At 36.3% G+C, this 27,341-nt stretch overlaps 3 protein-coding genes across 4 annotated transcripts in view; 1 reads left to right on the top strand and 2 right to left on the bottom strand.

Annotated features, from left to right (window-relative positions):
• The window catches only part of dennd2da (DENN/MADD domain containing 2Da), a gene marked incomplete at its 5' end in the record, with an annotated part of 8,923 nt that extends 1,134 nt beyond the window's left edge, over positions 1-7,789 (top strand). The window contains 9 exon segments of the mRNA XM_082188564.1: positions 173-250; positions 1,122-1,173; positions 1,176-1,261; positions 3,394-3,542; positions 3,638-3,809; positions 3,904-3,954; positions 4,061-4,142; positions 6,000-6,248; positions 7,248-7,789. Coding sequence (XP_082044690.1) covers positions 173-250; positions 1,122-1,173; positions 1,176-1,261; positions 3,394-3,542; positions 3,638-3,809; positions 3,904-3,954; positions 4,061-4,142; positions 6,000-6,248; positions 7,248-7,312 — 984 coding nt within the window. The 3' untranslated portion in view covers positions 7,313-7,789.
• On the bottom strand, positions 7,741-14,267 carry dram2a (DNA-damage regulated autophagy modulator 2a). Of its 2 annotated transcripts, XM_082188175.1 has the most exons (8): positions 12,981-14,267; positions 12,618-12,815; positions 11,563-11,630; positions 10,306-10,448; positions 10,038-10,215; positions 9,867-9,949; positions 8,242-8,334; positions 7,741-8,152 (listed from the first exon to the last, which is right to left on the bottom strand). In XM_082188175.1, exons 2-8 carry the CDS (start codon positions 12,746-12,748, stop codon positions 8,030-8,032), a joined length of 819 nt encoding a protein of 272 aa, XP_082044301.1. In that variant the 5' UTR covers positions 12,749-12,815; positions 12,981-14,267; the 3' UTR covers positions 7,741-8,029. The 2 variants fall into 2 exon arrangements, with proteins under 2 accessions (XP_082044301.1, XP_082044300.1); XM_082188174.1 differs by having other exon boundaries at positions 12,618-14,267.
• Positions 14,268-14,406: 139 nt separating this feature from the next.
• On the bottom strand, positions 14,407-27,020 carry cept1a (choline/ethanolamine phosphotransferase 1a). The gene is made up of 10 exons (XM_082188169.1): positions 26,782-27,020; positions 26,570-26,674; positions 22,717-23,132; positions 21,231-21,378; positions 20,499-20,640; positions 19,938-20,022; positions 19,534-19,665; positions 19,074-19,232; positions 17,940-18,065; positions 14,407-16,237 (listed from the first exon to the last, which is right to left on the bottom strand). Exons 3-10 carry the CDS (start codon positions 23,065-23,067, stop codon positions 16,100-16,102), a joined length of 1,281 nt encoding a protein of 426 aa, XP_082044295.1. The 5' UTR covers positions 23,068-23,132; positions 26,570-26,674; positions 26,782-27,020; the 3' UTR covers positions 14,407-16,099.
• Between the last annotated feature and the right edge of the window lie 321 nt (positions 27,021-27,341).

Below are 27,341 nucleotides of genomic sequence, written 5' to 3'. Positions count from 1 at the left end.
GCATAACAAGCCGCTAACAACAACTCACATCACTCTAGCAACATAGCAACAGGGAAAGCACCATTTTTCTTTTTTTGGTAACGCATGAGAAGACGTACAAATAAGGTCAAGAAATGTAATATGCAATTTAAGTGTGTGCTCACTTCTCTTGTTGTTGTCTTTTCTTGTTTAGCCTTATGGGAAGGGTGCTCGCCTGCCTGAGGCCTACTGTATCATCAGTAATGTAGCCTGCTTTGGACTCTTTTCCAAGGTAAAACAGCATCATTTACTGCACAGTCAATGTAAATGTCTTTGTACTTCATGTTTTGATCTATATTTGAGAAATTTGCCATATGTTGTTCTGACTACGTATTAATTCAGTGTCTGAAAATGTGTTGTCTACCGTGGTTGAGCTCAACGCTTCAGTTTCAGAGAATGTTTTGTTTGTTTAAGTTGAACTTTGTGCAGGTACTTTTTCGGGGGTGAATGCTCTCTCATGACTGGAAATGAGTTTGTTTGTTCAGGACAAACAGGACAAGCTAATGTGATCTTTAATAAATGGACATTCAAAATGTTTGTAAAGTAGTTGTTGCTTATACTTCAGAAATATATGCTGTTATAATATATATATATATATATATATATATATATTGGATCATAAATACACTAAAACAGTAATATTGTCAAATATTATTACAGTTTTAATAGTTTTCTATTTGAATACATATTAAAATTTAATTTATTCCTGTGATGGCAAAGCTGAATTTTTAGCATCATTGCTTCAGTCTTCAGTGTCACATGATCCTTCAGAAATCATTCTAATATGATGGGTTTTTGTGCTCAATAAATGTAAAAATATATTGTTTCTTATTATTATCAGTTGAAAACCGTTCAACATCGTACTGTTTTTTGTAAAATATAAATATTTTGTGACATTATACATTCTTTACTGTCCACTTTTAATTAGTTTAATGTATTTAAAAAAAATAAAAATAATCACACTGACCCCAAACGTAGTGTATATTTCAGTTTTTCACCTGTTTTTTTTTTTACAATGAAAACTGGTTTCTCTCAGTGATAAGAGATTATTTTTTTAATCTGCATTCCCGGCATTGTTTAATCTGTCTGCTTATTTTTTTTAGATTTTTGATGAGGTGGAGCAACGCAGAAAGATCTCCATGGCGATGATTTACCCATTATGCAGAGCCTGAGGGAAGCGGCTTTTCCTGCCCCTGGACACACTGTTAACATCAAAAGCTTTATTCCAGAAAGAGGCACTGAGGTAAGAACTAGAGATAAAACTACAATTTGTCTGAATGGCTACTCAGTCTTAAAAAAACCTATATAGTCATGCCCATCCTGCATGTTTCCTATGGGATGTTCTTGCATAGAAAAATAGCTGGATAGAGAGGCATCCTTGCGTATATTTATTATATATTATATGCGTATAGTTTTTTTGGTTTTGGTTAAATGCTTGAAATAAGGTCTGTGGTGAACACAAGCTCAAGATTTTTTCATGGTTTATTCTACTACAGTATATAAAATACATCAGTAATACCTTATGTTTTTTTAAAGCTTTTACGTGTCTTGAAAAAGGCTGTCAGGGACATTAAACGCCATCAGCCGAACAGGAAAACTCATTCACTTTTACAGCCTTGTTGTTACATGTTTATAATCATGCTCTTGCCAACTGTTACAACAAGAACATTTACAGGGAAAATGTTTTTAAACTAAGACTGAAAGATTCGGCGGAAGCTTAGTTTATAGCCTAAGTTTAACTTTTGGCTTCTTCCGATTGTATTTATGGTTTAAAATTCATTTGTGAAGATTATCACAATGAATAAAATGTGCAAGAATCAGAAGCTTTTGTTAGTGACAGACCGTATTTTCTTGCAGTATCCCAAAAGCCAATGGAAAAATCCTATCGTTTTTTTGTCGAGGAAACCAGGGTGATGTTCACTTCAGCGTTGGCCAACAAAAATATGTAATCTTTGCAGCACTCTATTATACACAAACACCATTTTTTGCCACACTTTTAGTCCTGAAATCGTTGACTGAACAATGACTCACACAACCAATGTGTTTATTTCCAAGAAATTAAATATCGAGGTGAAGTTGGGCAAACCAGCAGCTGCTACACTTTCCATTTCCACTGTATTTGAGTCAACAGCATAGACTGAAAAACTGGTATTTGTCAATCATATCCAACCAAAAAGGAAGTGGAAATTAAATGAGGATGTAAAATTGTGCAAGAGAATAAAAGTTGGTTTTCCATGTTTTTTCCCAGTAATTACAGTTAATTACAGTACATTAAAAGAGGGGTAAAGTAATACATCTCTAATTCCAAACAAGCAGAGAAGCAGGCAGAGACATGCTATCCACAAACACACACCTCCTCTGCTTTGTCAAAGCTGCAGGAAATTAAAGTAAGTGATGTAATAGTTCAGGGGAAAGGGTCAAAGATGAGCTGTTTCATGCAGGTATGCCCTCATGCCTTGTACAAACTTGACTTGGTTCTGCTTAAATTTCTCCTCCAGCACATTTTCTATGTAACACTGCATTCAAGTGATCTGCACATAACTTACATTAGTATAACATATTTATTTGTGATATATTATTATGTCGTTCTATCTCTGTCGCTCTATCTATCTGTAATTTTATCTATCTATCTGTAATTTTATCTATCTATCTATCTATCTATCTATCTATCTATCTATCTATCTATCTATCTATCTATCTATCTATCTATCTATCTATCTATCTATCTATCTATCTATCTATCTATCTCTGCCATTCTGTCCATACATCCATCCATCTATCGGCAAGAAACTAACTTGAAAATATTCAGGGTACTCATAATTTGTAAAGGTAGTTAGCTACATTAAAGCAATTTTCTTTAAATTAAATAACATATTAGCCATACATTAGTCTATGGTTTATTTAAAAATAATCAATGTTGTATTTAGCGCAGCACAAAAACAGTTAGGCTGAAAACATCAAACATGAACAGTTAACACTATATGCAACTAAACTAACCCAATTTATATTACTGTACTGAAAACAGTGACAAAAACATAGTTTAGAAATGATTCGAATGAATCAGTAGATCATTTTGTACCAGTTCATTGGGGTAAACCATCAAAACAAATTTGCTGAAGATGAATCTGATTCTTTTTGCCTCAAGTCACAAAAAATGCTTAATTTAGTAGCATCACTACTTTTAGTTATCCCTCAACACTGTTTTTATAACAAAAAAATAACTTTAACAAAGTATTGAAGCAAACACACCATGTGGAGGTGCAAGTTAAGGAAAAATACTTTATAAAGAAACACTTAGCACTTAGCGTGCAGTTATATTCTTTCTTTATAATAAAACATCTACTTATAAAAAAGTATACATTTCTCTCTCTATAGATCATCAGTTTGACTCGTCCGACAGACTCCTGGCTGGAGCATGTAGATTTCAGCACACTGTTCAGATGCCTGTCAGATGAGGCGGTGCTCAAGGTCTTTGCTGCTGCTGTACTTGAGCGGAGGATCATCTTCATCGCCGAGGAGCTCGGGTACAAAAAACAAAACATAAATGCACACACTAGTTTTAGGTATTGCTTCGATTTATATGTATAACATTGATCAAACCCATACGATGTGTCTGCAGGACATTGTCTCAGGTCATCCATGCAGTTGCTGTTCTCCTGCATCCATTCATCTGGCAGCACACGCTCATTTCCATCGTTCCCGAGATCCTAATTGACGTCATCATGGCACCCACACCATATCTGCTGGGTGTCCAGAAACGCTTCGCAGATCAGGTCACTGACCAGACTGAGGTGAGTGACCAGACTCCTGACAATGGTAAAACATTACAAGCGATTTACATTTCAAACCCTGCAAGCTGACATCTGAATTCATCTACTCACCCAGCTGCTTGTTGTTGACTTATCAGAAGGCAGGAAGGAGACATTTATCAAGTGTGTAAGTTCATGTGTACATCATAGAGGACATCTTTTATTTTGTTGCCATGAAAAGTGACTGATGAATATATTGTGGGTGACTGTGTTTGAAATGTTTCTCCAAACAGATGGGAGATGAGGACACAATATTACCTCACAAACTCAAAGAGGAAATCAAGCAGGCCCTCAGTGCCAAAAATGAGAACTCAAGTAAGTCACTTTTCTGTATCCTACTTTATATTTAGTGGAGTTTGCTTGGGCAAGCATATGTCACCATGAAGTCAATATTGACAATTCTTATTTTTATGGAATATTGCATTATTTATTAAAAATGATTTATCTATGCACATCTTTATTATTATTATTATTCATTCATGTGCCTTCATAATCTTTAATCAAAATAACTTCCCCTCCTTCTTACTGGTGCGATGACAGGTGACTCACCTGTCACTCACATGACATCACAGCAATAGCAAACCACAATCATTCAATGATCCAATCAATTCCCAATTCCCTATGGACAAAAATCAAGTCCCACCCTACATTTTTTTCTTGTTCGAGAAGCTGTTTCACTCTGATGTACATCACAATAGGGAAGAAAAGACTCGCAACGTTCGTTTCATGCCGACTTTGCCAGCTAAGTATTTGGATGAACCCCTAATAAGACATTGACCATGAGCTCGGATGAAATTTTTTTCTAATCTAGTGCACTCATACATGCGTTGGGAAGACTGGATCATTTTACTAACTTGATTTTTGAATCTCATTCAGCCAAATAAACGGATCTTTATTCAAGTAAATTTGTTCATTTGTTATATTTTCAATATGAAATTTCTGTCCAAATACGCAATCTTTGATCATATTTCAAGTTAGGAAATCATTATAAAGCAGCCAAAGATAAATTATGAAAAACATGTGAGATTAGTTCAACCCCAACGGTGCGTCTGAAATTGCGTACTGTCTGAGTCCGGGAACCTTTCGCCTACTGTTTTTCGAATACTATGGCTGCATCCGAAATTGCATACTTCCCTACTATATAGTAGGCAAAAAACAGTTTGTGACAAAATGTCCGAATTCACAGTACTCATAAAAGAGTAATCAAAAATTACCCGGATGACCTACTTCTTCCGGCGAGATTCTGAAGTGTGCATAAGATGGATACTTTACTATCCCATGAGACCACGGGAGAGGATTTATGAATGGCAGTGAAGCAACCCAACTGAGGCTGGTAGGTCACATGATAATGACAACATGGTGGATGTAGTATGTCCAGATTACATTCATACTACACACATTCGTACTTTATAGAACATACTTTTTTAGCGGTTGTGAAGTAATAACTTATTCAAAATAAGTACCTACTCAAGAGAGTATTCGATTTCAGACGCAGCCTATGTATTAGGATGTAATTCTCAGTTGCCGTACTGTTTTTCGCATACTATATAGAAGGGAAGTGTTCGATTTCGGACGAGTTCTTCGTTCGCTTGTCATGTGACAGACGCAATAAACAAATCAGCGTGGATGGTGGCGCGTAAAATTGACCCACATCGTTTGTGCTACAGACATGAATTACCAAATCTTACCAAATACATAACGGTCTAAAGAGTGTTGCCAGATCTCGCTAGAAAACCCAGCACCCAAGTCTAACAAATAAGCTCAAAATACTTACCACATCAAACAAGCCTAAATTATCCCAAATAAGGCTTTTGTAAATAAGCCTAAAAATGCAATCCACAACCTGCAATATTTACAAGTGATTTTGTTGTGACAAAAATTAGACAAAATGTCACGAGCGAAAAACAAAACACAGCGCCTCTGTTGTCTTTGCTTATTGGAAATTTCCGGACACACTTTAAGCGCTAATATTACTTCTGAAAATAGCGGACACCAAAAGGATTAAACTTGTAGTTGCGTATTCACACAGCCGCAAGAGATGCCAGAATGTTGCAATTGCACCCTAGAAACTGCATATAATCCACTCATAACAATGAATAAATCTGGTTTATTTTTCCTCACACAGTTAGTTCAAACTAATAGTCCATGTATTTGTGTCATTCATCACTTCAGGTCTTGAGGAGTTGAATCGAGTGGTCCCAGAAGCTTTCCTGCCTTTCTTTATCAAGACTGTCGGCCACTTCGCTAAATACATCGTGCAGAATGGCAAAGACAAGCGGGGCGAGTTCCAGCAAACAAATTTCTGTAAAGCTATAGAATCCAAGAGCACGCGACGGTTTGTAAAGAAGTTCGTACAGACGCAGATGTTTGACCTCTTCGTTCAGGAAATGGAACAGAGACCCGTCTCTCAGGACGGCACAGGTGAGACCCCTTTGGCTTACTGTTATTAGCAGTGATCAGTAAATTAGTAGTTTGACATGCATTACATTATTATAGTTCTTTTGTAATTATTATACTTTTTATGACCTATTAATTAAGAGGCCACATGGAATATTTGTCACACTGCCAATAGAGCTGCACGATTCTGGATAAATTGAACATCACTATTTCAAACAGAGATCATGATTCTCCCACGATTCTGAACAGAAAACTAAACAAAATATCATGCAATTTAATAGAGGTCCTGACAAAATGCTAATTGCTGCACTCTATTTTAAATGTTTAATTAATCTGAATGAATTATTAATTAAAACTGGCTGAATGAATGATTCAATGACTCTCACATAAATACTTCAATACTGGAAGAATCAGCCTTTTTGAACGAATCTCTTGAATGAATGATTCAGTGACAAATACATTTTTTAACAGTCACTTGTCGCCACCTACTGGTGAAACGATGTAATTGATACAATCATTATTTGAAGTGCCAAGTTACTTTCAAAAGTTACTTTCAATCATCTCTAAATCGATCGCTTCTGTAGACATCAGTGTTTATATCCAAACTATAAACGTTTAATCCCAGTACTTCTGTGATAATATAAATATTTGTAACACAGAAATAACGATACTGTGTGGTTGAAAAGACTGTGAAGCTGTTTCACACCAATACATGGGTCATACCTATACATTCTCTGGCTCAGAGGCGGTGTCATTTTGTCAAATGTTTAATAGACACAGCCGAATCGTTGTCATTTTAAGAATGAGATCGCGTGGGTGTTTGAATCGAGATATTTTAATGATTAATCGTGCAGCTCTAACTGCGAGACTATGAATGAGCTGTGGAGGCAATAAGGTGAAAAAGGTGATTTTGCTTGAGAAGAGGATGGTTCCAATATAAAATGATCTTGAATAATAATGAAATATGTAATAATAATAATACAACTATTAACTTAATAGTTACTATTTTTCCTTTTCTTCCAGGGTTTTTTGACAAAAAGATTGCTGAATACCAGAAAAAGATGAGAGAGAAAGTCAAGAAACACTAGTGGAAGCTCTCACCAAAGTACCAGGTTGTAAATCTTGTGTGAAATACATCAGTTTGTAGTAAAATAATTTTAAGGAATGTAGATAGAATTAAATGTCTGATTATTTTTTATTTAAGTTCTCATGTGTTCGGTTTGTCAGACTTTTACTGCTGTTTGTCATTTGTGTTGGGGTCTTGTCTGGTCTCGGGGGGTAATTATTTTGTGATAAGCTGCTGTATTTATGTATGTAAGGCTTGTTTTAGCTAGAAACGTTTTGACTAGAATGTCCAATGTTACAGAAACTGAGCCAGTGGAAACATGCTGAATTGAAAAACATACATTTCTAAATGCATTTTAAATGGAAACCACAGATTCAGTCTATGAAATTAAATGGAACATTTCATCTCCATATAGATCATCACAAATTACTGTAAAAGCACTGAAAGATGTCCAAATTTGCCATGTGTTTATTCTAAAATTAAAAGGAAAAAACACTTACTTTAAAGTGATTATTTCACATTATTAACATTTGTGATGTAACTATGCTGATAAAACTTGTGTCAAATATTTATACCTGGAAAAAGTCTCCCTTGATATTTTCAAAATATTACATAAAAGCATGGCAAGAAAATGTATCATTACAGAAGCTTCTCGTGAACATGAACCGTTTCTCTGGGAATATTCAGATTTGTGAAGTAGACCTCCAGTGAATGTCGGCTGCAGTGTTCGAAGTGTCTGTCAAATGGCACCAGCCAGTAGAGGAGAGCGTTCTTCATGATGCACGTGCTCTCGCTCTTCATAGTGAGGATAATCGTAGAGATGGTTACTCTGAAGTACAGGCTGGACCCTCAGAGTGATTTTCTGGTCAAAAACACGTTTTGTTCAAACTTTGTGTTTAAATTATATGGGAAGATGACTTAAAAAAAAGACTTATGAACTGGTGATCATACCTGGAAATCACGCATGTACGTGAAGAAAAAGCAGATGAAGGAGAATGCCAGAGACCACTCTGCTGAAGCACTGACCTGGTGCGGTATAAAACCCTAAAATACAGTACAGTTTACATTTACATCTACACATATCCATTAGCAGAGCTGCAGTTTTATACACTCTTAGGCAAAAAAAAGGGACCAAGCCAAATATGGCAAAATATTTAGTGGTCTTTTAATGGTCTTAACCATTTTAATCACAAATCACTGATCAGGAAATTAATAAGAATTGCACCAATACTGATAAATGAACTTGGCACGGAATAGCCATTTCCTTTTATTTTCTTGAAATCTTTGAGCTGTGTGGGTAAACTTGCAAACAGCTTTTTACAGGAAGTTGGTCAACAGTGTTGTACCACCCAATTTTAACAGCTTTAAATAGTTCATATGTAGTTGAAATACAGTACTGTGCAAAAGTCTTAGGCATGTTAATTATTTGTAATAATCCAGTGAGATTTGTGTATGCACAAGGAGTCTGACAACAGCCGGTATGATCTGATCTCACCATCATCGAGTCCGTCTGTGATTACATGAAGAAAACAGAAAAAACTGAGACAGACTAAATCCAGAAGAACTGCGGGAACGTCTCCGAGATGCTTGAAGAAACCTTCCTGCAAAGCTTCCTGAAAAACTATGCGCAAGTGTACCTGGACAAAAGCCGTTTTAAACGCAAAGGGTCGTTACACCATATATTGATTTGAATTAGTTAATAGAAGTTAAATCATAAATAAATTCAATTTGTGATTTTATTTTTGAAAGCATTCTCACTTTACAGCATTTTAACACGAGTGCCAGTACTTTTCACAGTACTGTAGCTTTGGAGGAAGGTTTCTTCAAGCATCTTGGAGACGTTCCCGCAGTTCTTCTGGATTTAGTCTGTCTCAGTTTTTTCTGTTTTCTTCATGTAATCACAGACGGACTCGATGATGGTGAGATCAGATCATACCGGCTGTTGTCAGACTCCTTGTGCATACACAAATCTGACTGGATTATTACAATTAATGGCAAAAAGAATGTTTGGAAATGTAAACTGATATTTCCTACTGACACACTACAGCAAAAGATATAAATAACTGACGTAAAACCATTTTTTGTGTGTGTGTGTGTGTGTGGGTGGGGGGGGGGTTAATGTGTTAATGTGAGTGACCAAATATTCACTATAGGGTTCAAGTCTAGACTCTGACCAGGCCAAAACATGAGCCTGATGGGCTTGTTCTCAAGCCACTTCTTGGTTGTCTTTACAGTTTGTGCAGGAGTATTTTCTTGTTAAAAAATAACATCTGATCATTCCTCTTTAGATAACTTTTCATTTCTGGAAAGCAAGCCATTCTGCAATATTCTCCTGTACTCCAAAGCATTAAATGACTTTTCACAGTGAAGCTGCTCACCAACACCAGCAGCTTAAAAGACTCCCCACACAATGATAAACTCCTCTATCCTTCACTGTGCTAGAGATGCATTTATTATTATATTTCTCATCAGGCCTTCGAAGACACCGCTCTGGAGCATCCTCATGCAACTCGTGTTTTATTGTGATGGGGTAGTATATTTGAATTATTAAAAGTAAAGCACATCATCTGTCTTACTCTCTCCCCTGGCCGCCAGTGTAACTTATTAGTGACATCCACACCAGGCAAGTCATCATACATTAGCACAGAGGATATGAAAACTGACAGATTTAGTCAAGGAGCAGAACAGGTATAAGTACAACTGGCTAATAATAAATATAGACAATCATATATTGAGGAAAAGGATACGTGCAATTATGCTAATGAGCGTCCACATTCCCACAGCCATACGTGCCCATAGAATTTCTCTGCCATGGAAACGCGGCTGCATGCGGTATGACATGCCGGTCTGAACCAGGATATACAATGTCCCAGGGCCGAAGGTCAACGCCGCCCCAAAAAGGTGGATGGATATCATATCTGTTTTCTGAAAGAATAAAAAAAAACATTACACTGACAGTTTCAGAGAAAGAAATATTAAACAGACAGATCATAGAATCAAAAGTGTGGGTTTCACCTGGAAGTTGGCCACAACACACATCCCTGCAGTGCTGAAGATGCCCATCAGGAGGCCTGTGTAGTTCAGCAGCTGTAAGCCCGACTCAGAGGCCGAAATTAAAGCCTCAACTTGTTTATATCGTACATACATGGTGCCCAACCCTGCAAACACACAAACGGGAGAGCGGGAATGATGTAGTTCTCTACATCCTCCCAAAATATCCACGCTAACATTTTTAAAAAACATCTTTGGTTTTAGTTTTTGACACAAAAAAAAATCAAACATACATAATTCTTAAGTTATCTCCCCTTTAGAAGTTACATATGTTTTATGTGTGTTGCTTTTGGCCTGATTTGGTTGCAGTATTACAAAAAAAAAGCAAAAAATTTAAACAAAACATTTAATTTTGTAATCATTTTATTGAGATTTTTCATTTACAAAGCATGGGTGCAATGAATACATCTGCCTTAATAAATTCTAGTTCATTTTTATCCGACTACATTAAGTTATTATTGAGCTGTTAATATGTCAAAGATGCTTGAGGCAACATTTCATAGTTTTAGGTGGATCATTTTCTGAATAAATTAGTAATAACCTAAACGGATTACAATTATCCCTGCTCTCTCTTATAGCCTATACTCATTGGACTGTATTATACTAAAATATAAAATAAAATGCATAAAATTATATTAAAAGTTATTTATTCCATGGTCTGTCTGGATACTCGATTCTGATTGGCTGGAATGTGTGCAATAAAACCGTTTAATGCAATTAGTAGAATGTCTAAAGTGGACCATCAAAATAAAGTAAAACAAAATAGCTTTGCTACTGTATCGCTACATTATATTTCTCAGTGACGATGGGGTTTTGTTTTTGAAGTAATTCAACTCACAGCTGCGATGTTAATAGTGAGAGACTGAAAAATGCAGGTAATTCACACACTAATCTCTCATCTCTCTCAATAATGACTTCAAATAAATATAATTCATTCATTCAAATAAATGTAATCTTGCGCACTACTTTATCTCTGTGTCTGATCAAAAGCAGGCAGAATGCTAATCTAACCAGTAACTGACAAAACTAACCATCATTTTTACCCTTCTGGTCACATATTGCGCTGCAAACATCAACACTTCAACTATAGGAACACTATTAAAAGTTATTTCAAAATGTAAAAACAAAAAAAACAAGTTAACTTATCATTGAACTAAAACCCTTTGGTAGCAATTTGAAGCAAAAATTCAGAACTCTAGTGGAAAAGATGCACCGCATTACCTAAGAAAGCTGAGATTGACAGCATAAAGCCAAACACACAGCGTTCAGGAACCTCAGTGCCCGTGTCACTACAAGCAAAATGAGAAAGGCAAAGTATGACAGATGGAAATAAAAACAGATTTTGAATCAGTCAACTAAATCTGAAAGAAAAAGGTGGTGTTTCACAGAATGTTGCTGATCTACAGCCATCAAACTCTTAAAAGCGAATGCTATACTATAATATAGTATAGTAATATAGTGAATACACACAGTACTATAAAATGCACGGTTTTTCACCCTATACATTCCAGGTATTCATTCTAGTACTAATACCAGCCAAATTCCATGGGGTTTTTTTCGTACAAATTTTTTCTTTAAAAAAAATGCTAGGTTGTAAATAAGGACAAACCCACACTTGGGTTAAGAAATATAGTTAAAACATTGTAACCAAGGATTGGGTTTGTCCATTATTTTTTTTTTTTTTCTTATAGCAAAAACAATTGTAACTGAATTGTTTTAATATTTTTTTTCAAACATATTTAACAACTTGAAAATAATGCATATTAACTAAATGAAATTAGTAAATAATACATTAAAAGGCTGTAATTGTAAAATTGTCGTATAGACTTGGTACTGAAGTACAGATACTTGACAACCCTAATTCATTCAATAAGGTTGCTCTCCATAAAATGTTTCTCACCGACTATTTTTAAATCTTAAAGGAATAGTTCACCCAATAATTTAATTTTTGTCAATCATTTACTGACCCTCCAGTTGTTCCAAACCTGTATGAATTTCTTTCTTCTGCTGAACACAGAAGAAGATATTTTGAAGAATGTTGGCAACCAGACCATTGACTTCCATAGTATTTTTTCCCCATACTATCGAAGTCATTCCCATTGACTGTTTGGTTACTGACATTCTTCAAAAGATATTCTTTTGTGTTCAGCAGAAGAAAAGTAAATGATTACAGAATTTTCTTTTTTGAGTGAACTATCCTTTAAAATGATGCATGACTCCTCATAGATATCTGGTACAAATAAAACTGAAAAAGCAGTAATCTCTCAGGATCTTACCTTATGTATGGAAAGAGCAGGTCAGCATGGCCCAACACGACCGCTGTGGCATAAGAGATGAGCAACGTAGCAGATGACCAGGTAACCAGAGCCACCGGTAGAGCACAAAGCCCCCGCTGAAACCACCACATACTGCCCTCACATAGGGCCGGTCAGAGGAAACTCACTTACTGAGGTCACCAACATGAAGAAGAATCACTAACACATGAAACATGGAGCTTAAAGGTCAAACAGAGAAAGTTACACACACATTGAGGACAGGATACACATCAAAACTGAACAAAACCAACGCTCTTATTTCCTCATGCAAACACAGGTCGACCGAGGCTCAGCATTACCAAATGAAAAGGAGATGAACATCACCTGATGAAGCTGAATTAGTTACACAGAAATTATTGTGCACAAACACAGAAACAGAGAGAAGAAACATGATAGTAGTTCAGAGTGGGTTAGTGCCTGTGGAATCTGAAGTCTTGCACTGGTCGGGTGTGTTTTTGTGAGATGCTCTCCCCAAAGTCCTGTGACCAAAGTCAGCTGACACTCATTCAGCGTGATTTCACTTTCTGCACTCAGAGAAATGAACACTCGCATGCACTCAGTGTGTCCTCTGCACACGGTCACCTCTGAAGGCCAGTATGCTAACCACACTGGATATAGCACATATAGGCTATGCTGATGGTCTAAAGTTTGGAATAATAAAAAATAAAAAATAAATGTTTGTGAAAGAAGTCTCTTATGCTCAATCTATTTGTTGAAAATAGTAAAAAAAAAAAAAAAAAAAAAAAATAATATTGTGAAATGTTTCAGGTTTGTTGAAGGCGATTATATCAACAGTTTTATAGAATTGTAGAATAAGTGCAGGGATTTTATTTAGGATTAAAAAGTCTTCCACTTGGAAAGAGCCACTGTGGTCAGAAAGGCCTCACAAAACACTATAGGGTGGTTAGGGTTTGGGGCAGTAACTGCTCCACAATGCAGATGATTCATTTGTGAAATACTGTATGACTGTAGCTGAAAGACAAACACTGTTCATTTACAAAAAGCAGAGCAATACACAGTTGGAGTTTAATAAAATACCAATGAAATTTCAAATACATGCATGACTTAATAAAGAGAATATTAACTGGTTATTTAGAATAAAGGCCCTTTCACGCAAAGAACGACAACTATAAAGATAGCTATAACGATGACTATATTAGCGTTCACACATCGTTCTGTTATAAGCGCGCGCTGCGGATATGTCGTCTGCCTCTTTAAATGCTCGCGCTATTGAAGCAGGATGGATTCTGATTGGCTGTTAATGTTTTTAGCGTTCATCCCTCAGTTGAAAAAAAATAATAAATCGTTCTGAAAGTTATTCCAACCATACCGTTTCTCTGTGCCGTTATTGTTGTAGTTGTGGTGCGAACTCTGCTATTCTTTTATATTTAGAACTACTTTTAAAACGATGTATTTATGGTTAACGTTACCGTTATAGTTATCGTCCTTGGCGTGAACAGGCCTTAAATCTGCACTAAGCATATTAAAATATCTTGCCATGTTAAAAATACAGTACTTGCCATATCACTACAGCCCTCACAGAAGACATACTTCCCACTAGCTGCTTTTATATTTACATGATTTTAATGTTTTACCATTTATTTTTACACTATGATGCTCCAAAAAACATTTGCATTGCACTCGAAGGTACTTCAAAGAATACTACAGTACTACTATGGTACAAAAACCATGGTATGTTTTTGCTAGTACAAGAATTATACTAAAACAAACTGAGGCAGTGATCAAGAAATCTGCTAACATAAATATAACAATCTTTATTTCATGACCATTAATCTATTAAAAAGAAAGGTATTTGCTGTAAATCAACAAAACAACAAAATCCTGGTCAAAGTACAAATTAATACAAATATGCAAATGCAGTTGCAGCGACAGACATCATTTTCTTCAACTGTGTGTGTCTTGCAACTTTGGTTGACCTCAGCGCGGCCCCGGTGAACGGATGATGCTTAAAAAAAGGGAGAAGCACAAATACACAGAAACCCACTGACATAAGATCCACAACAGGATTAAAACATTTCCAATCAAAGACTCGCACTGATAGACTAAAATAACATGTACAAGCAACTGCTCAGAGGTAGATGCAAAACAATAACGCGTTTTGAGAAATTTACATTGAGCTTGGCCACTCTGTTCATATTCTACAATTGGAAGCACCCGATACAGAACTGCAGGGTTTATGTCCATTGTTTTGCAAAATAAAAGTCTCAAAAATCCAGTTTCCTCAAACAAATTGGCATGAAGGTAAAAAAAAATATATATATAATGACTGATTTAGCTATAAGAACTCAATGAAACAAGCAGGAATATGAAATTGCATCTTTGTCGAGTTTGATGCTGTGAACATAATTTACTTACAAACAAAATACGATTTACACGAGGCTAAAAAAAATATCAAAATCGCTGAGTCCAACTTTTACTGTGCATAGGAGTATAATGACAGTGACAAATAAAAGGCACAAAAATAATTTAGCACAGGTTATCACATTAACTAAAGTATTTAGACCACAAACACGATTTTTAGGTTTTAATAATCTATTATTAAAGGTTCACATATGTACAGTGTAACTCATTACCATTCTAGACGTCTTTCTTGGGCCCAGTTATTATTAGGAAAATATGGCACTATCAAAATACTGTTTCTAATACAGTTTTTTATTATTAAGTGACATGGACATACCTAAGTAATAATAATAATTTCCTCCAGAACACAACAAATACAAAGAAACATATGCATAGAAAGAAAAACTGTATAAATGAGTTAACCGAATGACATCAGAGAGGCTGAATTAGCATTATGTGAAATTCTTGATGTTTCTGCAATATTGATGGAAACACCTGTGGCTTGTTTTTCATGTCAATGTTATCTCTTACCTCTCTGAAAGCTCCTCTCAGACAGCAGCACAGCTTTGTATTGGCAACAGTGATGTGTACTGGTGTGCAAGTTTAAATTGGTTCAAATTTCATTTAGAAGCGAATGGCCGCAAAGTTCACAATTAATACCTATGGCATTCTGTAATTATTACATAATTACATTCAGATGTATCGTTGGTCGTAAACGGAATAAATTATACACTGCTGGCCAAAAAAACAACACAAAACAAACAATGAAAAATAAAACTGAAAAATATATCAACTTTGGACATTCATAGTTGTGGCCTCTGTGGCAGATCTTCTATTCTTTGACTTACAAATAAACTATGGCAAAACAAAACTGGTCATCTAACATTGCAATACTGACAACTGAATGGTGTTATAACCGTTGGATGCCTATTCTTTTTAACATTCCCTTTCAGCCTTCAAATATCCTCTCTTCTTTACGAGAACAAAGTTTGTAACCTCGGCCATTTGGGCTCGGTCTCTGTGATTTGTGTTTCACATTCACTGAAGTGCGTGACCTACTGGAGGTGTTTGAGGAGCAGGGGTTAGTGGTGATTTTTGCTGTCTGCCTGAACTCTGGATGGAGATGGAGGCTGGATGCTGAAGACACGGATGTTTAAGTGTGTGGCGATCTGGTTACAGACACTCACGCAGTACCGCACCAGATCAAACGCTGACAGCACCTACGAGCAAAAAGGAAAAAGTTCAAGCATGACATATGCATTTTTGATACTGCAAGATGAAAAATTTAAAAGCGGCAAACCGTTTGAGCTTTTTAAGAGGTATGCTTTTTGAGGTTAAATATAGGTGAAGATCATGAGCTTCCTAAAGTTAAAAAGCCATGATCTACCAGGCTCAGCTACAACTACAGTGTTTGAGGGCGGGTCAAAGTAGACATTGTTTGCGGGCAGCCAATGAAGACCATGGGCTGGCATTATGTTACATTGTTACATACATATGTAACAGGAAGTGAGACCAGAATTCCTGACGACTCGTTTCAGGCAGATCAGAATCAGTTCTTTCTTCTGGAGACAATAACTCCATTAGAAACTTTGTAGACCCTTTACATTCACAAATAGCTATATTAAAGGGATAGTTCACTTTGAAATAAAATTTTGGTATGTTTTAGCTTACCTCAAGGGCATCCAAGATGTAGGTGTCTTTTTTTCCGCAGTAGTTTCAATTTTGATATTTTTAGGTCAAACCGTTCTTGTCTGTCAGTCATATAATGCAGGTCTATGGTCACCACCTCAAAGAGCATGCACAGAGTCCAAATTAAAACAATTCCACATCGTCCAAATTAAACAATTCCCCATCGTAAGTACACATTGATGGCCTAAGACACGAAACGAGCGGTTTGTGTGAGAAAACGAACAGTATTTATATAGTTTTTACCTCTTGTCCAAATGATCTGAGGGCGCGGGCGGGTATAGATATATACACTAGATGTCGCCTTGGCTACTGCAGTTCATTGGAACGAAACCGTAGCCAAGGCGATATCTAGTGTATATATCTATACCCGCCCAGCTACGGTTTCGTTCCAATGAACTGCAGTAGCCAAGGCGACATCTAGTGTATATATCTATACCCGCCCGCGCCCTCAGATCATTTGGACGCGGCTGTGTTCAAGAGGTAAAAACTATATAAATACTGTTCGTTTTCTCACACAAACCACTCGTTTCGTGTCTTAGGCCATCAATGTGTACTTACGATGGGGAATTGTTTAATTTGGACGACGGGGAATTGTTTTAATTTGGACTCTGTGCATGCTCTTTGAGACAGTGACCATAGACCTGCATTATATGACTGACAGACAAGAACGGTTTGACCTAAAAATTTCAAAATTGAAACTACTGCGGAAAAAAAGACACCTACATCTTGGATGCCCTTGAGGTAAGCTAAAACATACCAAAATTTGATTTCAAAGTGAACTATCCCTTTAAACACTCCATGAAAGGTAATATCTGAAAAAGCATAATAGGGGCACTCAATGCGAAACCTCATTCACAATCAATTTTGCTTCTGTATTCAGACATATTTCTAGGTGAAATAGGATGTTCAATGAGAGGTGGAAGTTTTGCTTTTGGTGAGCTAATAAAATATTTAAACTCAAATCAATATTTTGTGTATAGATAATTATGTCATCCGGGAGACATTTATTAAGAAAGTAAATTGTGTACAATTTAATTTCATGTTTTTTTTATAATGTGATTTTTGACTGTCTCTGAATGACCTTTTTTTCATCTTAGTTTCAATAACCAGTCTCAGTAGACCGTGGAAGTAGCATTGCGATGTGAAAATTAAAGTATGTCTACATACTACACTGAGCTCTTTATTTCAAAAGAGCGAGGAGAATCAATGTTTTCAGACAGATCCTGAACGTACCAGAGCGACCCACAGAAGACAGTACTCATTAATGAAACTGTTGAAGTACTGATTCAGAAACAGCAGCGCTGGTCCGGTGAAGGCCAGGTCATTACGCGGCATTTCACTTTTTGTCATATGAGCAACCTGGAAAACAAACCAGACGTGATTTTAGTGACATTCAGATTAACTGATACTAATGCAGCTCGAGTCTGACAGATTGAGATATTTAAAAGATATGAACTACAGACAATGTCAATTATTTATGCTAAAATGTGCAGAAAATCTTACTAACTGAAATTTTATGCTTGCGTGCAGCTCAAGGCATAATTCTTCCTACCAGTTATAAAAAGCAAGCTAAGACCAAAAGGTCAGGTAGAGGCAGGGCCTGACATTAACTTTTTTGCTCACCAGCCAGTGTGGCTAGTGGTTTTCCAAAGTTACAAGCCACAATTTTAACATTGATACCATGGGGAAAAATGGCCATATAGATATTTTTAATATTATCTCATAATTTGGCAGCAGGGAAATTAGGCTGCTGTCACTTTAAGACCTGACGCACGGATCCATTATACTGTGTTCATGTGAATCCTCACCAAGACCGGCATTTTGACATTATTTGACATTATGGCATTGTGTGTATTTGACTGTTTAAGCGCAATAAGCAGCGGAAAAATAAATAAATTTAGTAGCTACTGTGAGGCGGCTTTATGTGCACGCACTTTGGGTATGAGCACAAAATCTGCAGGAATGAGTAAAATTATGCGCAATACGTGCAATCTCACGCTGAAATTCAAGCCTTGTAACACCAACAATATTCACCTGGAGCAAATGAAACTGTATTGGAAGTGTTTCAGATATTTCAGTATCAATATTTTTGACAACAGTACATTGCACTTAGTTTATTGTTTCAGATGCCTTTTTAAAAGACTACAATTAAAAACTTTCTATATTATACATCAAATTCAAACCGCCAAAGTGGCTAGTTGGAGTGACTGCGTTACACACCACTGCTGAAATAGGGGGTTAATGTCGAGCCCTGGGTAGAGGTATATCAATAATCTGCCAGTAGTATTCATGTGTTGGGAGCAATTTATTAGAGTACTTATTTAGTGAAGCTGAAATAAATACAGTATACTGATGCCATAAACTTACCACCAGTCTGTTGGTGATTTTGGCCGAGACAAAACCAAATGCTAAGATGTATAGACAGGGATGTCTCTCAAAGAGCTGCACCGATGACTTCTTATAGATCATTAGAGCAAGTGTGATGACCACTCCTATATGGAAGGATGGAGACAAAACACTTGTTCCCTAAGAAAAAAAGAAGAAAAAAAAGTTGTGCCACTAATTTAGACTTCATATAGTAACAAGCTTCTTTTTTATTTTTTATTTAGTGCAACTCATGTATTTATAATAAACAATGCAAATGCCTGACACGTACCATTTAAAAAAATAATAATCAAATGTTAATTCAATTAAAAAAACAGGTTACTTGTAGAATTAAACAGAATTAAAATGTAATTAAATAACAGAAAATGATTAAAAGACATTATAATTTTTATTTTCATCTTTTTGCCTTTTTATTTTCACACACTTTAGCTTTTTAACTTACCGCAATAGTTGATCCATTTTTGCCCATTCCACCTGTGAAAATAACCCGGAAGTAGTTTGTGCAGGAGAAAATGGCACCCAGAAGAGTGAAAAGGGCTGGTATTATTTTAGCCTGGATATTCATCACAGGGATCTGAAAGATTAAAAACAAATCTCTGATGTCCTGTTTCATTATATATAGCAGCATATACTGCAGCATGTGCTAATAAACACTAATATAGCTATCGTTCTTGGTGTGACCGGGCCATAAATGTTTAAAATGAAAGGGATTCTGCATTTCCCTCAAAACATGCAGCAAGCTAGAGATTTCCTGATCATGATATATAGATTAAGCACATTTGACCTTGAGCATATGCTTTAATCAAATGACAAAAATTTGAAAGAATTAAGATTGATTTAAATTACCACAGATTGCCAAAAAGCTGTTCCTCCAATGGCAGCCAGTAAGTACATGATTATAATGAAGATTTGTACTTCAGTCACATCAATTCTGCACAAGCAGAGAGCAAAGAGAGATTAAAAGAAGAAATAAAGTTAGTTATGTATTAATCTCATTCTTTTTATCTGTAGTGCTTTATCAACAGTACAACAGCAGTCTGAAAACTGCCGGTTTCCCATGAGTAGACCAGACCGTTCAAATATAATATTTGGGTAACACTTTAGATTAGGGAACACATATTCACTATTAACGAGGAGTTTTCCCCTCAATAAACTTCTAATTACTGCTGTTGTTGTAGTGGTTATATTTAGATATGGGGTAGGATTAAAGGATGTAGAATATGGTCATGCAGAATAAGGCATTATTATGTGCTTTACAAGTACAAATAAACAGCCAATATGCTAGTAAAATGCATGCTTATAAGCAACTAGGTAACAGTGAATAGTGTTCCCTAATCTAAATCTTTGTGTTCTGAAAGTGAAGTACAGGAGCCATGAATTATGATTAAAAGGCGAGTTTTCACTCACATGCCAAAGCGCAGTGTTCCAGAAACATACGTCTGCCAGTGGGCACAATAAAACATGAACATGCCCACAAAACAACAGAAAAACATCCAGTCAGGGTGAGTACCCATCTGAACTGCTATACATGTGCCCAGGATCACAAACACTGCATCAGAGAAAGACAAAAAAACAACAATACAGGCTTCAGTAAGACATTTGGCATGTACATATGGCCATCTATTTAGGGATGCACAGAAATCTTGCCAAAAATATGATTATAAACTTACTTTAACATTGTATGAGAGATGGAAAACAAAGCAGTGTACATCAGATCCATGCAATCATTGCCTTAACATACTCATTGTTTCTGCTTAAATGAATGCATAATTTGAGCTAACCCCATGATTTGTATTATCTTAGAACTGTACCTTTCTGTCATATGGACATTACATTGAAACAGTCACCTCTGATAACAGATAACACTTATTTATAATGTAGAAACATGCATTTTCTGTAAAGCTGCTTTGAAACGATATGTAATGTGATATGTGAAAAGGGCTATTCAAATAAATGTGAATTGAACTGGATCTAATAGAAATGTCTGATGGAAAAGAATTAGCAAAGTTATTTTTCCACAATTTTTTTTTTTTTTAAATAAATCTAAATTAAATAATAGTCTAGATGTTATTTTAGTAATGCCAAGAAATATATTATATTAGTAGCCGACTGTATTTGCATACACAAACGTGAGCCGACCTGTAGAAAGGGAGTCACAGCCGTGGTCAAACAGCTCGCCGAGTGGCGTGCTGCTATTGGTCCGTCGTGCCTGCTTCCCATCTATGGCATCCAGTGATTGGTAGATGAACAGACCCAAAGCACAGGCTAAGTATGCCCACGTTGGTGCCTGAAAAAGACAAATTTAAATAAAAGGGGCTTAAATTTCTGTCGACTTGGATGCTTTTCACAGGAATTTGTGAGCCAATGACCAACATTCAACTTCATCCTGACAGCCACAAAGGTGGACATTAAGTTGTTCTTTTATTCCTAATAAATACTAATGGTACATGGAGAGAGAGAGTGTCGTATTGCAGACTTTAGCAATGTGGTTTCCACATTGCCATAATGTTTTCCATAGCAGCAGGACCCATAAGACCGTTATATCTGATAAACAGAGACTGTTACAGCCAACAGAACAAGCTGTCTGACAATACACAGTATCTTATCACGCTGTTTAAACAGACCACAGCAATTATCTCCTCAGTAGAGCTCAGAATATAATAAAGTATGGCCTTCATAGACTACATGTGAGGCAGGGTAAGATGCAAAGCCAAGACTTCATTGTAATCGCTACTTCATATTCATAATTACATTAGAACTGATATTAAAAGACCACATCCTACTAATGACTATTTCAATAGCTATTAAATATTCATAAGTGGAATTAAACTGATATAAAGATGGACAAAAAGGTCATGTCCTAATTGTGACCCCTAAAACAATTTAAAATTTATAATGAAACTAAAACTGACATAAAAGGACAAAAAAGAGAGACAGTGTTCTAATGGTGACCACTGTAAGAGAAGTTAAATATTCATAATTAAATAAAACTGTTATAAATCATCAAAAATGTCATGTCCTAATGGTAACCACTGTAATAGCCACTAAATCATAGTTAGATTAAAATCGATCTAAACAAACGACCATATTCTTATGGTGACTACAATAATAGCTTCTCAATATTCATAAGTGGACTGAACTGATATTAAAATCAACAAAAAGACAATGTCCCGATGATGACCACTGCAATAACTATTTAATATCCATAATTAAAAACTATAGTACATTTACAAATGCAATAGCGGGTTGATAAATATTACTAATTAAAATAAAACCGGTTGAAATCAATTGAAAAAGTCTACATTCTTAAGCTGACTACAATAAAAGCTACTAAATATTCATAAGTAGATTAAAATCAATTTAAAAATAAACAAAAAGACAATGTCCTGATAATGACCACTGCAATCACTATTAAATATTGATAATTCAACTAAAACTCATATTAAAATAACCGCAAAAAATTCTGCTAAACTCCTTTAAACTGAACTATATGATGATAGTCTGCATTATACCACTGTTAGTAGGTGAAAATAAAATGAATTAGGAGGTGATTTGTAGTTGATCCATTTAAACCAATAATCCAATATACTGAAACAGTGATTATTTAAGTAAAGCATGAGCATACCTGTTCAGTGGCAGTAGGGCAGTAGTATACCAGTATCAGAGTGGTGATAATATTGGTAGCAAGTCCCACTATAGTGATGAGGTTCGGAGCCATCCAGAGAGGCACTTTGCTCACCAGCCAGCACCAGTATCCCTGCATGAAGGTCTCCATGAGGGACCGTCCCGCACTGCTGTACTGATGATCCTCCAGCCGTTTCAGCTGCTGCCGGGACAGACGGGATACGGGAAGCTCCATCAGCTTGGTCAGGAGACCGGAGCACTCTTCTCCACCTGTCACGGTCAGGTCACGGGCCACAGAGGAACTGGTTTCAGAATCGGGCTGAGCCCGGACAGGTCTCTTGTGTGAGCTCATGCTTCTCTGAGGATCTGTGTGGATGTGGTGAGTGACTAATCCACAATGAGTTTATGGGATTAGATCTATGGGAACACAACCATTAGCATGCAGAAATTAATATGGAACAACTCTAGACACCACTGGAAAACAGGAGCTGATATTTAACTAAATGAGTAATAGTTAACTGCTATTTAGTAAATGATTTCCATACAAAGAACAAGTTGCACTAAGATCTGAAAAAATCTATAGTTCTATAGTTAAATGTATTACTCAGGGACAACTGAGAATATCCATTTGGACAAAAACAATCTGCATGAACCATTTCAGTCTGGCTTTCGTCCTCTCCACCGTACAGAGACTTCTCTTCTAAGAGTAGTGAATGACCTCCTCCTCGCCTCTAATACTGGTGTCCTCAGCCTTCTGGTCCTCTTGGACCTGAGTGCAGCTTTTGATACAGTTTGCCATTCTGTACTCCTATCTCATCTAACAGCTATCGGTATTACTGGAACTGTCCTTCAGTGGCTAAGCTCATATCTCTCAGACATGCAACAATTCAGTAGCATTAATAAACACAAATCTCGTTCTGTCACTGTTTCCCGTGGAGTGCCTCAAGGATCTGTTCTTGGTCCACTTCTATTTTTAATCTACATGCTTCCTCTGGGTCAGATCATCTGGCGTCACGGTCTTAAGTTCTACAGTTATGCTGATGATACACAAATCTATCTTACCGCTCAGCCTAATTCAGTTTTTCCTCCCCCTTCAATTACATCTTGGCTATATGATCTCAAAGTATAATGGCTAAAAAACTTCTTAAAACTGAATACAAAAAAATACAAAAATAAAAAATAATCCTTTTAGTAGGCCCTAATCCCTTGTCTCCACCCAACATGACTTCTCAATTCATATTGACGGTGTTATGGTTTATCCGTCACCTACTAGAAGCAATATTGGGGTACTATTTGATTCTAAATTATGCTTTAAACCCCATATCAATCAGCTTGTTTAAGTCTTGTTTTTTTCCATCTCCATAATATTGCCCGTATACAAACTTTGTTAAACCTCAAAGATGCTGAAACTGTTGTCCATGCTTTTATAACCTCACGTCTGGACTATTGTAACTCTTTGTTTTACGGCCTACCCACTAAAGCCCTTGATTGTTTGCAACTAATTCAAAACTCAGCTGCTCGTACCCCTCAGCTCACATCACTCCCATTCTACAGCAATTGCATTGGCTCCCTGTTATCTTTCGCTTTCAGTTTAAAATACTTGTCCTAGTTTTCAAAGCTCGTCATGGTTTAGCACCTTCTTAACTTTCAGAATGAATACACCCTCATGTCCCTTCCCGTACTCTGAGATCGAGTTCTGAGAACCTGCTTGCGGTACCTAAGTTCAAACTATCTCCTGTTGGTGGTAGGGCATTCAGCACTTCAGCTCCTAAACAATCTCCCACACAAAACCTCAGTGCTGTCTCCTCACTCCAGACCTTTAAAACTGATCTCAAAAATAATTTATTTACATTATGTTTTGTTAACTGATTCTGATTGTCTACTTTCAATTTCAATGCTTACTTTGGTTCTTGTCTCGTATGTTATACGATCACTGTCAGTCTGCCTGTTCATATTGTTGTATTCTGATTGTATATTTGTATCCATCAACATTATGTAAAGTGTCCTTAGGTTCTTGAAAGGCGCTATATAAATTCGTATCAGAGTACAAAATAAGAAATCATCTAGTCTTCAGCAGGTCTTAAAATTTGGTAAATACAACCTCAGATGAACCATGACATATTACACTGTCATTATTTATTCAACAAAATTCAATAGCTTGTAGAACCAACTTTAGTAGCAATAACTTGAAGTCATTGTTTTCTGTAGGACTTTTTCAGTCTCTCAGATCATTGTAGATGAATTTTGGCCCACTCTTCGTCACAATGTTGCTTCAGTTCATTGAGGTTTGCTGGCATTTCTTTATACACAGTTCCCTCAAGGTTCCCACCACAGCTTTAAATCTGGTTGAGGTCTGGACTTTGACTGGGTCATTGCAACATTTTGATTCTTTTCTTTTTCAGCCATTCTGTTGTAGATTTGCTGCTGTTTGGGATCATTGTCCTGTTGCATGACCCAATTTCAGCCAAGCTTTAGCTGTCAGACAGGTGGCCTCACAATTGATTCTAGAATACTTTGGTATAAAGAGGAGTTCATGGTCGACTCAATGACTGCAAGGTGCCCAGCAGGACATGTGGCTGCGAAACAATCTCAAATCATCACCTCTCCACTACAGTGCTTGACAGTTGGTATGAGGTGTTTGTGCTGATATGCAGTGTTTAGTTTTCGCCAAATATGGCGCTGTGCATTTTGGGCCAAACATCTCCACTTTGGTCTCGTCTGTCCAAAGGAGATTGGAGGCTTTCTCCTGGCAACCGTTTCAAACATGCCAAACTTGTCCAGTCTTTTTCTAATTGTACTGTCATGAACCTTAACATTTAACATGTTAAATGAGGCCTGTAGAGTTTGAGATATAGCTCTTGGGGGTTTTGTGATTTCTCTGAGCACTGCACGGTCTGACCTTGGGGTGAATTTGCTGGGAAGTCCACTGCTGGGAAGATTATCAACTGTGTTGAATGTTTTCCACTTGTGAATAATCCTCACTGTAGAAGGATGGACTTCAAATGGTTTAGAAATGGCCTTATAACCCTTCCCAGATTGATGGGCAGGAACAATTGCTTCTCTAAGATCATTGCTGTTGTCTTTCCTCCTTGGCATTGTGTTAGGCACCAGACCAGCAAACTGACAAAAACTACTGCTTTTATATAGTTGGTCACGCTTGCTGATGATCAGTTAATCAAAGGCATTTGATTAGCAGCGCCTGACAGTAACTTAGTTTTTCATACATGGCTTCTACATTTTGGCCTAGTTTTTGTTAAATAAATAATGACACAGTGTAATATGTCATGTGTTGTTCATCGGAGGTTGTATTTACCTCATTTTAAGACCTGCCAAGGACCAATGATTTTTGTTATGTCGTCCTGTTTTGAAAACCATATAATTCAAAAGGGTGTACTTTCTTTTACACACGACTGTATATGTATGTATGTATGTATATATGTATATATATATATATATATATATATATACACACACACACACACACACACAATTCAGATTTCATTATAGCAGATGTTCTACCATGCTTTTATACTTTATTTGAGGCCTCTTAAAATATATATATATAAATAAACTTAAATATGATCTTCACAGTCCCTATCACATTTTACATACATTTTTATTTCAGGTAATATTATAAATGTGATATAAATAATTAAACAGTAAACGCATTTTAGAGTCATTGTGATTAATACAATTCGGTTGAGCTCAACAATACATGCCACCCCAAAATACACCTGATACTAAAGAAAAAGGGCAGGACAGAAAGATAAGAGAAATGATTCATTGGGATCTAATAAAACCAAACCCTTGCAATGTGGCATTGATCTGTCTTACATGTTTTATGAAGAACTCACCAGTTGACTATTTATGAGATCTGTAACAGCCCATTAAAATCCTTCTACTGGATGATGACGTCAACTTGATAGCAGGATGAGTGACGTCGTCAACTTGATGGCGATCTGTCAAACGTGTCAGGCAATAGAAATGTGATATACGTTTATAATTGTAATCACATTAAACACATTTTTACAGGCAGCGTGATTAATAAAGTTGTGAACAACAGTACCTTTGTTTAAGTGGTGAAGATGTCTTCTCTCCTCGCAGCATTACCCTGGAGATGCCCGTGTGATGCTAAAAGTTGAATTCGTAAATAAATGATAAATAACTTGGATAAGGAAATGCCAAGACGAACAACCGTTCGCATGAAGGGGGAGAGGCTTTGGTGAAGGATCGTTAACCGACCGCAGCGCAAACGGCGTGGATAAGATGCAGAGGCGTGAAAAACGCTTCAATAAAGAAACGACAACACCTTCCGGAAGTAGGCATTTCAAAATAAAAGAAAAATATAAAATATAATTTAAATTACATTAATCAGATCTGTTCATATTGAAATTTCATTATTTGAATTTGGAATAAAAAAATGACCAGCCATTAATTCGTACAGAAATAAAAAGTGTTAGTTAGGTTTCTTATATAGATGTCAGCAATGCGTACAAAACCCAATAGAAACTAATAGTGAAATGTGACGGTACGTATACAGTTTGGTCCAGGGCTTTTATTGCTTTTCATACTGCCCTTATTGTTCAACTTGTTTATGAACAAAAACTAAATTACAAAAATAAACTT

Source organism: Leuciscus leuciscus, assembly GCF_965113295.1.
Source record: "Leuciscus leuciscus genome assembly, chromosome: 13".
In the NCBI taxonomy this organism is placed as follows: domain Eukaryota; kingdom Metazoa; phylum Chordata; class Actinopteri; order Cypriniformes; family Leuciscidae; genus Leuciscus; species Leuciscus leuciscus.
The sequence above is the reverse complement of the archived record's forward strand: the minus strand, read 5'-3'. Positions and strand labels throughout refer to the sequence as shown.

Bases quoted from the DNA above. Each gene is read 5' to 3' on its own strand.
- cept1a (XM_082188169.1), bottom strand. From the start codon at position 23,067: ATGAGCTCACACAAGAGACCTGTCCGGGCTCAGCCCGATTCTGAAACC. The intron at 21,379-22,716 runs GTATGCTCATGC...TGTCTTTTTCAG, and splicing joins GCCCTACTGCCACTGAACAG to GCACCAACGTGGGCATACTT. The intron at 19,666-19,937 runs GTAATTTAAATC...TTAATCTTTCAG, and splicing joins CAGCTTTTTGGCAATCTGTG to ATCCCTGTGATGAATATCCA.
- dram2a (XM_082188174.1), bottom strand. From the start codon at position 12,748: ATGTGGTGGTTTCAGCGGGGGCTTTGTGCTCTACCGGTGGCTCTGGTT. The intron at 10,216-10,305 runs GTGAAACCCACA...TTATTCTTTCAG, and splicing joins GTGTTGTGGCCAACTTCCAG to AAAACAGATATGATATCCAT. The intron at 8,153-8,241 runs GTATGATCACCA...GTTTTTGACCAG, and splicing joins CGTACATGCGTGATTTCCAG to AAAATCACTCTGAGGGTCCA.